We start from the raw sequence: 13,339 nt of genomic DNA, 5'->3' as shown, positions 1-13,339 counted from the left end.
AATATAAGTACTATAATACTGCTCCTATATACTAGAATATAACTACTATAATACTGCTCCTATATACAAGAATATAACTACTATAATACTGCTCCTATATACAGGGACATAACTACTATAATACTGCTCCTATATACAAGAATATAACTACTATAATACTGCTCCTATATACAGGAATATAACTACTATAATACTGCTCCTATATAAAGGAATATAACTATAATACTGCTCTTATATACAAGAATATAACTCCTCTTTCTGGGATATATACGGTAATACTCAGATTTCAGAAGCATTTGGGAATTGGGGGGGGGGGGGGGGGTCATCCTTACATCATGGCCTAGTGGGGGCACTTAGTGGGATAATACAGCCCCCCCCCCCCCCCCTTTAGAAACATGTAATCCTTCCTAGATATGGGGCTTTATCCTGTGTATAGCGTGGCTCCCGCTCTGCTTTCTAGCATAAGCTGATTACCACGGCCTTTTACCAAATATGACTGAATCAGTGACATCTGCCGATAGAGGAAGATATGAGGCCCTCATGGGTATAAGCCCCGCAACAATGAGCTGGAGTATTAGCAGTCAGGGACGAGACCTCCGCACAACGGAAAAACCTAGAAGATTCCAAACCAAAAAGTTTTCTTTAACCTCCGCTTTATTTATACAGGTCTAAACTGACACGAATATATTAAGATAAATACAACAAAGACAACGAACAAACTGATACAAAGGAACGACAGGCCAGAAGTGTGAGTGCAGACGCCTCCTCCTCACAATGTGACTGCAGTAAAGTCAGGGTGGAACCATACAGCAAGATGACTTCCGCCACATCACTGTTTGTGTAGACAGAGGTGACCATGTGGCGCTAAAGAGTAAAGAGGTCATGTTGCACTGCAGCCCCATTCACTTTCAGGCCACCTTTGACCTCACTCAGTGTTGTAGCCCTAGCTGTATGGTTACATCCTGACTAAGGGTTACAAGTTTCTTGCAAGTACAGTGCCACCCCTGTCCTCAGGTTGTATGTGGTATTACAAATCAGCTTTATTCACTTCAAGGCAACCGAGCTGCAATACCACACCCAAGCTGAGGACCAGGGTGGTGCCAACAACGATGTCTGACATCACAGGGGTCTCAGGCTATAGGTAGCGGCACTAGACACCATGATGTCTGACCACACAGGGGTCTCAGGCTGCAGGGAGCAGCACCAGACACCATGATGTGTGACCACACAGGGGTCTCAGGCTATAGGTAGCGGTACTAGACACCATGATGTCTGACCACACAGGGGTCTCAGGCTGTCAGGAGCGGCACTAGACACCATGTCTGACCACACAGGGGTCTCAGGCAGTCAGGAGCGGCACTAGACACCATGTCTGACCACACAGGGGTCTCAGGCAGTCAGGAGCGGCACTAGACACCATGATGTGCGACCTCACGGAGGTCTCAGGCAGCAGCACTAGACACCATGAACTCACGAGGAGAGACATCATAAGACTACAGCCATAAAGGGGGCTCTGACTATAAGCTATAGTTTTCTATACAGCAGGTGGTCACTTCAGTCTCAAGTCCTGGTGCCATCATGGGAGTGGTGTGCAAAACCTTGCTGGATATCCATGTTCACACTATCATCATCCCCCATCACTGGTGCAATACAAAGGGGGCTGTATACTGCGACAGACAACACACTGGATCCTGACATAAGGCAATAGGGTCTGTCAGGCTACAGGTCCGGCCCCGCCGTCATGGCTTCTACTGACACAGAATACAAAGAAAATGCACAAACTGTTTTATTTTATATACAGTATAAGTGTGTGTGTGTGTGTGTGTGTGTGTGTGTATATATATATATATATTTTTTTTTTTACCTATAACACTGTGTTGTACCTATAACTCTGTCATTCCTCCTGGAAACATACTATGGTATATTGACTACTGGGTACTGACTTCTTGGAGGGGTGTTTGTTCCTACACATTCTGGCCCTATCTGACCAGTGCTGATGGTGTCTGGATGTGGGAATGCCACCATTAAGAAGGGGATGGTAACACCCCTTCCCAGGAGGGATAAGAGAGGAAAAGATATTTTAAAGGGGAAGTCCAGTGATGGGCCCCAAAAAAAAATATTGTGGGATGGGGAACATTAGAAGTCATATATACCTGTTCTAGTGCCTGAGGAGTGCCATGTCCCGCTCCTGGATCCCGCTTGCTGTCTTCTTAGCTCCCCTCTCGTTGACCGATGCCAGGCTCAGCCAGTCAGTGAGTGGGGCAGGACACTGCTGCAGTCACTGATTGGCTGAGCAGGCTAAATTTCACCCGCATGTGACGTCCAGAAGATGACACTTGGTGGGGTACGGGAGCCCGGTGATGCGACACAGTGTAGGCACGGAGTCAGGACAGCATATTGTCTTTAATTTCCTACCGCCCGTAATGATTTTTTTTTTTTTTTTGCCCCTTCCACCAGTAAGTAAAATGCTCGACATTATTAGGAATACAAGTATTCACATACAAAAAATAAAAAATAGAATATTCCAGGTCATCTTTGTTACACAATGCATTGTATCGTTCCTCAGTTACCTCTCCTGGCAATGAAAACCAGACATTACCATCTCCTACTCTCCCCCACACACTGAAGCACTGACTGTACAGGGGATAGCAACAGGTGACAAGTCATCCATACAGTTCCAGGAAGAACAACAGAGGAACAGCACAATGAGGAGAGTTCAATATTACAAAGCAGTATTTGCCTAGAACACAGTAAAAATGACAAGTGCTTAATGGCGACAGCACCTGCTCCCGGTGAACCTGTGCCAGCTCCCGCGGCTGCCAGGGACACACTTACATAGATGAATGTCACGGAGACTTATGAGACAGGCGCTCTGATTAATTATGGATCTTAATCCTCGCCGTCCATGGCAGGCCGTATTTCTAGAAAAACTCAGACATCCGGCAGAGCCTCTGTGTGTCCACTAGATGGCAGCAATGATGGCAGTGCAAATGAATGAACAGTTATACAAAACAAACCTAAAAGATCAAGTATAAAATAGAAACCGCTGCAATGAATAAGAAACGTGCAGACGACAGACGGGACAAGATCACAAGTTCTTTGGTCTCAAATTGTTCACAGTTTGTATTTTATCGCCACAGGGGGAGGATGGGGCTACTACCCTGTCATCAATCTTCCGATAACACCCACCAACTTCTGGTGTTCTGCAGAGCTGACCCTGACAGTGTGGAGGAACGGCACAACCTGCGGGAGAAGCAAGACAGTGTATAAAGTGAGGAACTGTGACTACAGGCATCCCAAGCTACAATACACAACCAATAGGAGCTTTAGGTATATAGGAGGGAATATTACTGATCCTGAGTTACATCCTGTATTATACTCCAAAGCTGCACTCACTATTCTGCTGGTGGGGTCACTGTGTATATACATTACATTACTGATCCTGAGTTACATCCTGTATTATACTCCAAAGCTGCACTCACTATTCTGCTGGTGGGGTCACTGTGTATATACATTACATTACTGATCCTGAGTTACATCCTGTATTATACTCCAGAGCTGCACTCACTATTCTGCTGGTGGGGTCACTGTGTATATACATTACATTACTGATCCTGAGTTACATCCTGTATTATACTCCAGAGCTGCACTCACTATTCTGCTGGTGGGGTCACTGGGTACATACATTACTGATTCTGTACTGATCCTGAGTTACATCCTGTATTATACTCCAGAGCTGCACTCACTATTCTGCTGGTAGGGTCACTGGGTACATACATTACATTACATTACTGATTCTGTACTGATCCTGAGTTACATCCTGTATAATATACTCCAGAGCTGCACTCACTATTCTGCTGGTGGGGTCACTGTGTACATACATTTACATTACTGATCCTGAGTTACATCCTGTATTATACTCCAGAGCTGCACTCACTATTCTGCTGGTGGGGTCACTGTCTACATACATTACTGATCCTACACAATCTGTATTATTTTCTGTCACGAGAATAAAGGTCTGTTGTTTTCAAAGAGAATGGAGAGCAGCACACAAGTGTCCAGTGTTGTGAATGGAAGTGAGGACAGGGGTGGTGCTGTTTTTGCAAGAAAGTGGCTCTGTTCTTTCCCATCCTGGATAACCCCATATATTCACTATATGGGCCCTTTACTTTTAGTGCCATCCAGCAACACGCAGCCCCATTTACTGGTTAAGGATTGTAACTTACGTTTGTCGTCAGGTTGTTGGCAACTGTTCCTGTCCAAGGAATACTGAAGGAATATAAGAAAAACGTTAACAATGTATAATTTACATCCCTAGGAGTCTGGTATGTTTTCAAATGATATTCCTCACTATAATCTAATTCTAATTCATTGTCTGGGATATAAAGCCAAATCACCACATCTATCTCACAACCAGCAGTGTTATCTTTGGCTGGTCTCCCTGAGATCAGTGATCTGTTTCTCTTATGGCTCTACTAGGCATTCCTCCCACCTAACCAGAATCCTGCTCCACACTGATGAGGGGCAACACCCCGAAACAGCTGTCAGTGGATGGATACCTGGCCTTGGTTTTCCCTTGTTATCACATTGACTTATAGGACCACGTAATATGGTGGTTTTCCTACAGGAGCCAGCCCTTGCTGGGCCCTTCCCGGAGGGATATCTGGCTAGTCCAGAGCCACAGACTCTTCTTTTTGCATATTTGCGTTTCCCAGGGAGCAATGCACCTAGGATTTCACCGCACTGAGAGCTTTAACCGGCAGCATTATCTTTGGCTGGTCTCCCTGAGCTCAGTGACCCCATCATGCCTTTAGCTGTCCAGGCATGATGGGAGTTATAGTCTTGCAACAACTGGAGAGCCAAGGGTCCCTACCACTGTTCTACACCCATCTTCTAACTTACCTTGTTAAGTTCCTTAAGACAATGTCAAGTAAATGAAAGCCAATGGACCGTACGCCATCACTGAGATGCAAAAGAAACACCGCCATAAGCTGCGACACGTAACTGGGTCCTCGTGTCTTGAATCTAAAGAAGATGGTAAATGCACATTAACAATCATGTACCAGAAGGTTATATATACTCCTACCAGTAGTACTATATTATACATACACTGAAACAGATAGGGTTTGGAGGACTTACAATGCTAACGTTTGAAGCTCTTCCTCGTACAGCTCTTTGTTGATAGAGGTTACAAACTGGAATAGCAGTTCCTGCATAGGACTGATCCCCTCGATTAGAAGTGACAGGGCCCAGTGGTTAGGCTGCAGCATTAAATAAACCAGAGTTAGAGCATCAGAACAATCGCTCTTGCCATTGTTTATCGTTAAAAATTGATTTGTCTAATAGAGAGTGCCATTATGAGCAGGATTTAGGTGTTGGTTCGACTCCCAAAACCTGCTAACATTTTACATCCAGCGTTTTATATGAAGAAACTCCACACCATAGACTAAAAGGGAGATTGTGAGAAGGAACACGGCGCACGCTCTTCTTGCAGACTCTGGTGAGAAGTGCAAATCGGTCCTTGACCATGGAGCAGCGTTGCATGTGAACCTCATGCACATCAGTCTTAGAAATCCAAGGGTCAGTCTTGAATTCCCCTTTAATATAGATATGTATGTGATCTGCCCTCCCTGAAGACTTGGGTGCTTTCCTCTTTCTACTCTCTGATCTGCCATCTACCACCTCCTCTATTGACTAAACATCTGATATCACTAATAGAACCTGAATTACTTGACAACACCGCATATCCCTTCCCCGTTTTTCTCAGCTTGACTACACTCCCTACTAGGGCTGGGCGGTATACCGTGAAAATACCGATACCGTCTCTGGCGTCGGTTAACCGACCTCAACTTTGCCAGGACGGTATCTGCGGTATTTCACAGTTTTGGGTGCTTTATGTGCAGAGACGCAGGGATGCCAGAGCCAGGCAGGACGTGGCTGCAGCGGATGAGAGGAGTCTTATCCCAGGCCCCAGACAGGAGGGGGATCACTGAGCTCCGACACTACAGTCCAGGGATCTGGCTGATCTCTCTCAGGACCCCCCAAGAGGCAGACACTGAGCCCCGCAGCCTCGGGGTGTCCTGCTCTCCCCTACCCGGGCAGCGCGCGCAGCACAGACCGGACAGCTTCTGCTGGGGTGACCGCTCTGCCCCTCCCCCTCCAGTCACTGCCGGGCCGTCCATTCAAACAGGGCAATTGCCGCGCAGAGCAGTGACCTGGAGCCGGAGCGGTTCCCAGGCTCCAGTCACTGTCACGCTGCCACAGATATCTCCCTCCGTGTAACAGCAGCAGCCTTCAGGAGGTAAGCTACTACTGTGTGCTTCTGCCTCACACAGCCCTCCCCCGTAACTAGCCGGCACCGGTCTCCAGGAGATAACACTCTGCAGCCGCAGCATTGTAGCTCCTCCCGTTGTGTACTGGCCAGAGAAAGAGACAGTGTCTGACTAGCGGCAGCTACTGCACGGAGGAGCCGCTTACTCGTCTCTGCTGCTCCAGATCTTATCACTGACAGGCAGAGGCTAAAGGAGAAAGTGGAAGGGGACAGGTCCCTATACACACAGGAGGAAGGGGGACAGGTCCCTATACACACAGGAGGAAGGGGGACAGGTCCCTATACACACAGGAGGAAGGGGGACAGGTCCCTATACACACAGGAGGAAGGGGGACAGGTCCCTATACACACAGGAAGAAGGGGGACAGGTCCCTATACACACAGGAGGAAGGGGGACAGGTCCCTATACACACAGGAGGAAGGGGGACAGGTCCCTATACACACAGGAGGAAGGGGGACAGGTCCCTATACACACAGGAGGAAGGAGGACAGGTCCCTATACGCACAGGAGGAAGGGGGACAGGTCCCTATACGCACAGGGGGAAGGGGGACAGGTCCCTATACGCACAGGGGGAAGGGGGACAGGTCCCTATACGCACAGGGGGAAGGGGGACAGGTCCCTATACACACAGGGGGAAGGGGGACAGGTCCCTATACACACAGGAGGAAGGGGGACAGGTCCCTATACACACAGGAGGAAGGGGGACAGGCTGCTATATATACACACAGGAGGAAGGGGGACAGGTCCCTATACGCACAGGAGGAAGGGGGACAGGTCCCTATACACACAGGGGGAAGGGGGACAGGTCCCTATACACACAGGGGGAAGGGGGACAGGTCCCTATACACACAGGAGGAAGGGGGACAGGTCCCTATACACACAGGGGGAAGGGGGACAGGTCCCTATACACACAGGGGGAAGGGGGACAGGTCCCTATACACACAGGAGGAAGGGGGACAGGTCCCTATACACACAGGAGGAAGGAGGACAGGTCCCTATACACACAGGGGGAAGGGGGACAGGTCCCTATACACACAGGAGGAAGGGGGACAGGTCCCTATACACACAGGAGGAAGGGGGACAGGTCCCTATACACACAGGAGGAAGGAGGACAGGTCCCTATACGCACAGGAGGAAGGGGGACAGGTCCCTATACACACACGAGGAAGGAGGACAGGTCCCTATATATATATATATATATATATATATATATATATATATATATATATAAAATACTATGTACACACAGGAGGAAGGGGGACAGGCTGCTATATATACACACAGGAGGAAGGGGGACAGGTCCCTATACACACAGGAGGAAGGGGGACAGGTCCCTATACACACAGGAGGTAGGGGGACAGGCTGCTATATATACACACAGGAGGAAGGGGGACAGGTCCCTATACACACAGGAGGAAGGGGGACAGGTCCCTATACACACAGGAGGAAGGGGGACAGGTCCCTATACACACAGGAGGAAGGAGGACAGGTCCCTATACGCACAGGAGGAAGGGGGACAGGCTGCTATATATACACACAGGAGGAAGGGGGACAGGTCCCTATACACACAGGAGGAAGGGGGACAGGTCCCTATACACACAGGAGGAAGGGGGACAGGTCCCTATACACACAGGAGGAAGGGGGACAGGTCCCTATACACACAGGAGGAAGGGGGACAGGCTGCTATATATACACACAGGAGGAAGGGGGACAGGTCCCTATACACACAGGAGGAAGGGGGACAGGTCCCTATACACACAGGAGGAAGGGGGACAGGTCCCTATACACACAGGAGGTAGGGGGACAGGCTGCTATATATACACACAGGAGGAAGGGGGACAGGTCCCTATACACACAGGAGGAAGGGGGACAGGTCCCTATACACACAGGAGGAAGGGGGACAGGTCCCTATACACACAGGAGGAAGGAGGACAGGTCCCTATACGCACAGGAGGAAGGGGGACAGGCTGCTATATATACACACAGGAGGAAGGGGGACAGGTCCCTATACACACAGGAGGAAGGGGGACAGGTCCCTATACACACAGGAGGAAGGGGGACAGGTCCCTATACACACAGGAGGAAGGGGGACAGGTCCCTATACACACAGGAGGAAGGGGGACAGGCTGCTATATATACACACAGGAGGAAGGGGGACAGGCTGCTATATATACACACAGGAGGAAGGGGGACAGGTCCCTATACACACAGGAGGAAGGGGGACAGGTCCCTATACACACAGGAGGTAGGGGGACAGGTCCCTATACACACAGGGGGAAGGGGGACAGGTCCCTATACACACAGGAGGAAGGGGGACAGGTCCCTATACACATAGGGGGAAGGGGGACAGGTCCCTATACACACACGAGGAAGGAGGACAGGTCCATATATATATATATATATATATATATATATATATATATATATATATATATATATATATATATATATATATATATGTACACACAGGAGGAAGGGGGACCTGTCCCATCCTGTGTGTACATAGTGTATATATAGCAACCTGTCCCCCTTTCTCCTGTGTGTATATATAGCGACCTATCCCCCTCTGTGTGTGTATATATAGCAGCCTGTCCCTCTTCCTCCTGTGTGTGTGTGTGTGTGTGTGTGTGTGTGTGTATATATGTATATATATGTATATGTATATATATATATATATATATATATATATATATATATATATATATATATATATATAGGGACCTGTCCCCTCCTGTGTGTATATACAGAGACCTGCCCCCCTCCTGTGTGTGTGTGTGTGTATATAGAGATCTGTCCCCCTCCTGTGTGTATGTAGCTGTATAACTCTGCTGAGACCCCCTAATAAGGACAAATAATAATAATAATGATAATAGACTAAATTCACTGCCTTGAGTTGCTGCTCAGTGAGTTCCATTTTTTTTTAACCTTAAGTGGGTGTGGCTTGTAAAGGGGCGTGTCATATTTATCGTCCAATTATCGTTACCGCAACTACATGTGCGATAAACCGCGATATTGATTTAGGCCAATATCGCCCAGCCCTACTCCCTACCCACTTCTATGGCTGCAACGTCTTGCAGGAGTGGTGCCATTTCTTAGATTTCGTTACCCACCTAAACCCTCAGTCTCTGCTAACAGCATAAAATACAGTGAACTGGGCCTTACCCCAAATGCAGTAATGAGCTTCATCAGGCCCCCAAGAGGTGGGTTCGCGGTCATCAAGTAACGGACGACTGCTTGGACGATGAGGACCAGCTCTGCCGTGCCAGAGTAGGACTGTAATGAAACATGGAAACATTACATCATAGCCATGAACGATACAAGAGAGGGAACAGCTACCATGTTTCCCCAAAAATAAGACAGTGTATAATATATTATTTTCTGTTCATTAGGTGCATTAGGTCTTATTTTCATGAGACATTTTTTTTTTGTACATGAAGATGAATTCACGTCACATGCACAGAGTGTACAGTATGGCGGCTTCCAGCAACCGGGGGGAGCTCACCACAGCACACTCATACAGCCCAGCAGGGACAGTGTACAGTATAGCAGCAGGTGACAGGATAACGGCAGACTGTGTAGACTGCAACGGATGGTGAAGGTAGGGGACAATGGTGGCGGGCTAAGAAGAATGACAGCTGCATGTCCTGGTGTTTTGTTCGGCGGGCATGCTACCACACAAAAACTTTGCTAGAGGAGGCCTTATATTTAGCAATTCAGCAAAACCTCTACTAGGTCTTATTTTCAGGGGATGACCTGTTTTGGGGAAAGCAGGGTATCTTATGTAGGGTGTATATGTAGTTGCATGGGGTATACTCGCACAAAAGCATCTTTTACGCTATTGCTGCATTTTGCTGGGGTTTTTGGTCACACAAATTTTAAATCATCAGTGTAAAGAACGTGAACCATATCACACACTGTAAAATAAATGGGTCATGTGTCACTGCTGGTATATGCCATGTGAACAGATCCCAAGACCTAGTTCACATGCCTTAAAATTGTTGTGGGAAAAAAAAAAAGTAGTGATCACTTACTGTATGAAAAGGCCCTGGGAGATGAACGTTGGCCTGCCTCTGCAGCTCATCCAGGACTGCGCATGACATGTGCATCATAGTCTACAGAAGACAAAACATCCTTAGCGTATGACTAGGAGTATCACACTGAGGAATTGGCAAGGAATTTGAAACGGATTCCGCTTCAAAATTTCTGCTGTGGATCCGCTTTTTGCCTGGATTCTGCTAGAGAAATCCTATAGAAGTCAATGGGGCTTAAATTCTGCTTAAATTGAGCCAAAGCTGAATAGGTGGAGAATTAAAAGCAGAAAACTTTCCTCTTCGATTCCTCAGTGTGAACCTACCCTGACATTGAGAACAGTGATAAATGAATCCAGTATAAATGCCGGGGCCCCACAAGGAGCATTTATAATATACAGCAATGGTTCCCATATCAGCAGGCAGAGGATACCCACTAGCTGAGAGGATATTTCCTACACAGGATAAGTATATATACAATGGGGGCCCCAGTGGTCACAGAATGAGAATGGGGGTCCCGAGTGTACACAGAGTCATAACCACTACCATTCAAACTCTACAGGACTGTCGAAACCAGCCAGGCACCTCGGAGATCACAGAAAGTCTCCCCTGGTTACATGCACAGATATATTACTGCAGCCATGATAAGGAGTTACCTGCTGGACCAATCTATCTGGCTCATGCAGACACAGAGGAAAGAGTCTTCCTTCTTTAGACGGCTTGTCACATGTGCACCACACTTTGACGAGGATGCTCCAGCACAGTGACTAAATACAAAGAAAAAGGAAGTTAATCTATATATAAATTATAATAAACAAGCTATGTCAGGGCTCCAGATGGCGACCAAAATGGTCGTCAATGCGACTGACATATTGCAAATGGCGCCCATTTGCGACTGGCCCCGGCGGCAGCGCGCTGTCTCTTTAAGGACAATGAGCTGCGCTGCTGCCTTCCCGCGCGCTTCCCTGGCCTCTCACACAACCTTGGCTCCGCCTATATTCTTTAGCCAATCGCGTTTCTACCCAAACTCATGACGCTATTAAAGAAGAACCAATTAGCGTGAAGGCTGCACCAAGCGCTAAGCGGGACATTAAGCACACGTATAGCGGGGGACCCGGAGGACCCGACTCGGACCTCACTACTGGAGAGCTCGGTAAGGGCGCAGAGCTGCGGGGGGACTACAGATGTCAGCATGGCCTCCCTGCAGCATCAAGTGTCAGCACGTCAGGGTAGAGAGCCGGGGGGTAACTATGGCTGCACTGGGTGATATATATATATATATATATATATAAGTGTAGGGCAAACTGGCTGCAGACACTGGGAGATAGATATATGCACAATTCTTATTATCAGGGCCCCTCAGGTGTCTGTATTGTAGGGGGTCACTTGCATTAGTCACTAGGTGAGAGATATATCTATATACACATCTTGTGGGGGGTCACTATGGCTGCAGTCATAAGTCTAGCTCAGTATGTATAGACTGCACAGTACCACTTCCCTCTGTGTCTGTATATATAAAGACTGCACAGTACCACTTCCCTCAGTGTGTATGTATAGACTGCACAGTACCACTTCCCTCAGTGTCTGTATATATATAGACTGCACAGTACCACTACCCTCAGTGTGTATGTATAGACTGCACAGTACCACTTCCCTCAGTGTCTGTATATATAGACTGCACAGTACCACTTCCCTCTGTGTCTGTATATATAGACTGCACAGTACCACTTCCTTCTGTGTCTGTATATATAGACTGCACAGTACCACTTCCCTCAGTGTGTATGTATAGACTGCACAGTACCACTACCCTCAGTGTGTATGTATAGACTGCACAGTACCACTTCCCTCAGTGTCTGTATATATAGACTGCACAGTACCACTTCCCTCTGTGTCTGTATATATAGACTGCACAGTACCACTTCCTTCTGTGTCTGTATATATAGACTGCACAGTACCACTTCCCTCAGTGTGTATGTATAGACTGCACAGTACCACTTCCCTCAGTGTCTGTATATATAGACTGCACAGTACCACTTCCCTCAGTGTGTATGTAAGTCCCATTTAACATAACATTAATTTTACATGTTTTAAAATGTTAGCGACCAGATATTCTATTTGGCGCCTAAATTTTTCAGGTTAGGAGCCAATGGCTCCTAGGTAAATTTTTTAGTCTGGAGCCCTGTATGTGCAAAACCAGTATGTTGTAATGAATGGCGTCTTTAGATCACTAAGTATGGAGGACATTAACAAACCATTCAATAAACTTACAGGTTTTCTTGCAATATGTGCAAAGTCTACTCATTGGCTGATGGCGTTACAATACTACAGCACTCACATTGTTAAATAGGTGGCTATTAGTGTACAGTATCCGAAGTGCAGTCCGGACCAGCATCCCCTTCTTCAGCAGCTCACCTGGTCAAGGAAAAAGTGGTTTACTACAGAGGCGAACCAATGCACGTGGTAAGAAATACACAATCAAAAGTAATGCTACATACACCAGAGGGGCCATTTATTGAAACTGGACTATTTTTCCCCCCCAGGGTACTATTACATAGCCCGATGAAGGCCCAATAATAACTGCATACGAGCGTCGATCTGCTAGATCAGTGCTCGTTTACTGGGCCTATTACACGGCCCGATAATCGTTTAACAGGGACTGCATGGACATCATTACTGATGTCCTTGCAGCCCTTGCTTTTACTTTATACATTAGGTGTCCAGGCTGCAGGGCTCCTCTTGCGGTCTTCTTCCCGGGTCCCGCGCGCTCCAGCTTCAGAGCGGCCTGTCTTAGCTGACAGGCCACTCAGCCAATCACAGGCCGCTCTGAAGCTGGAGTGCGCGGGACCCGGGAAGAAAACCGCAAGGGAGCCTGCAGCCTGGATAGGTAATGTAAATAGTTAGCCGTCGGCCGCGCACCGCTGTTACACGTAATGACGTGCAGTCCTTCGCCCGACAATTATAGGTTCAAACCTATATCAA

The 13,339-nt window shown here is 47.5% G+C and overlaps 1 protein-coding gene across 4 annotated transcripts in view; it reads right to left on the bottom strand.

Moving 5' to 3' along the window:
• Positions 1–636: 636 nt before the first annotated feature.
• Positions 637–13,339, bottom strand: part of LOC138801409 (uncharacterized) — a 31,065-nt gene continuing 18,362 nt past the window's right edge. For all 4 annotated transcript variants that reach the window (XM_069984206.1, XM_069984203.1, XM_069984202.1 and 1 more), the window contains exons 13-20: positions 12,696–12,772; positions 11,017–11,127; positions 10,364–10,444; positions 9,495–9,605; positions 5,140–5,261; positions 4,903–5,025; positions 4,227–4,269; positions 637–3,243 (exon numbers count right to left, since the gene is read on the bottom strand). In XM_069984206.1, coding sequence (XP_069840307.1) covers positions 3,157–3,243; positions 4,227–4,269; positions 4,903–5,025; positions 5,140–5,261; positions 9,495–9,605; positions 10,364–10,444; positions 11,017–11,127; positions 12,696–12,772 — 755 coding nt within the window. In that variant the 3' untranslated portion in view covers positions 637–3,156. The remainder of the gene's footprint in view (positions 3,244–4,226; positions 4,270–4,902; positions 5,026–5,139; positions 5,262–9,494; positions 9,606–10,363; positions 10,445–11,016; positions 11,128–12,695; positions 12,773–13,339) is intronic.

This window comes from Dendropsophus ebraccatus, chromosome 9, assembly GCF_027789765.1.
Source record: "Dendropsophus ebraccatus isolate aDenEbr1 chromosome 9, aDenEbr1.pat, whole genome shotgun sequence".
NCBI classification, from domain to species: domain Eukaryota; kingdom Metazoa; phylum Chordata; class Amphibia; order Anura; family Hylidae; genus Dendropsophus; species Dendropsophus ebraccatus.
This window is presented reverse-complemented; position numbering and strand designations above follow the sequence as displayed.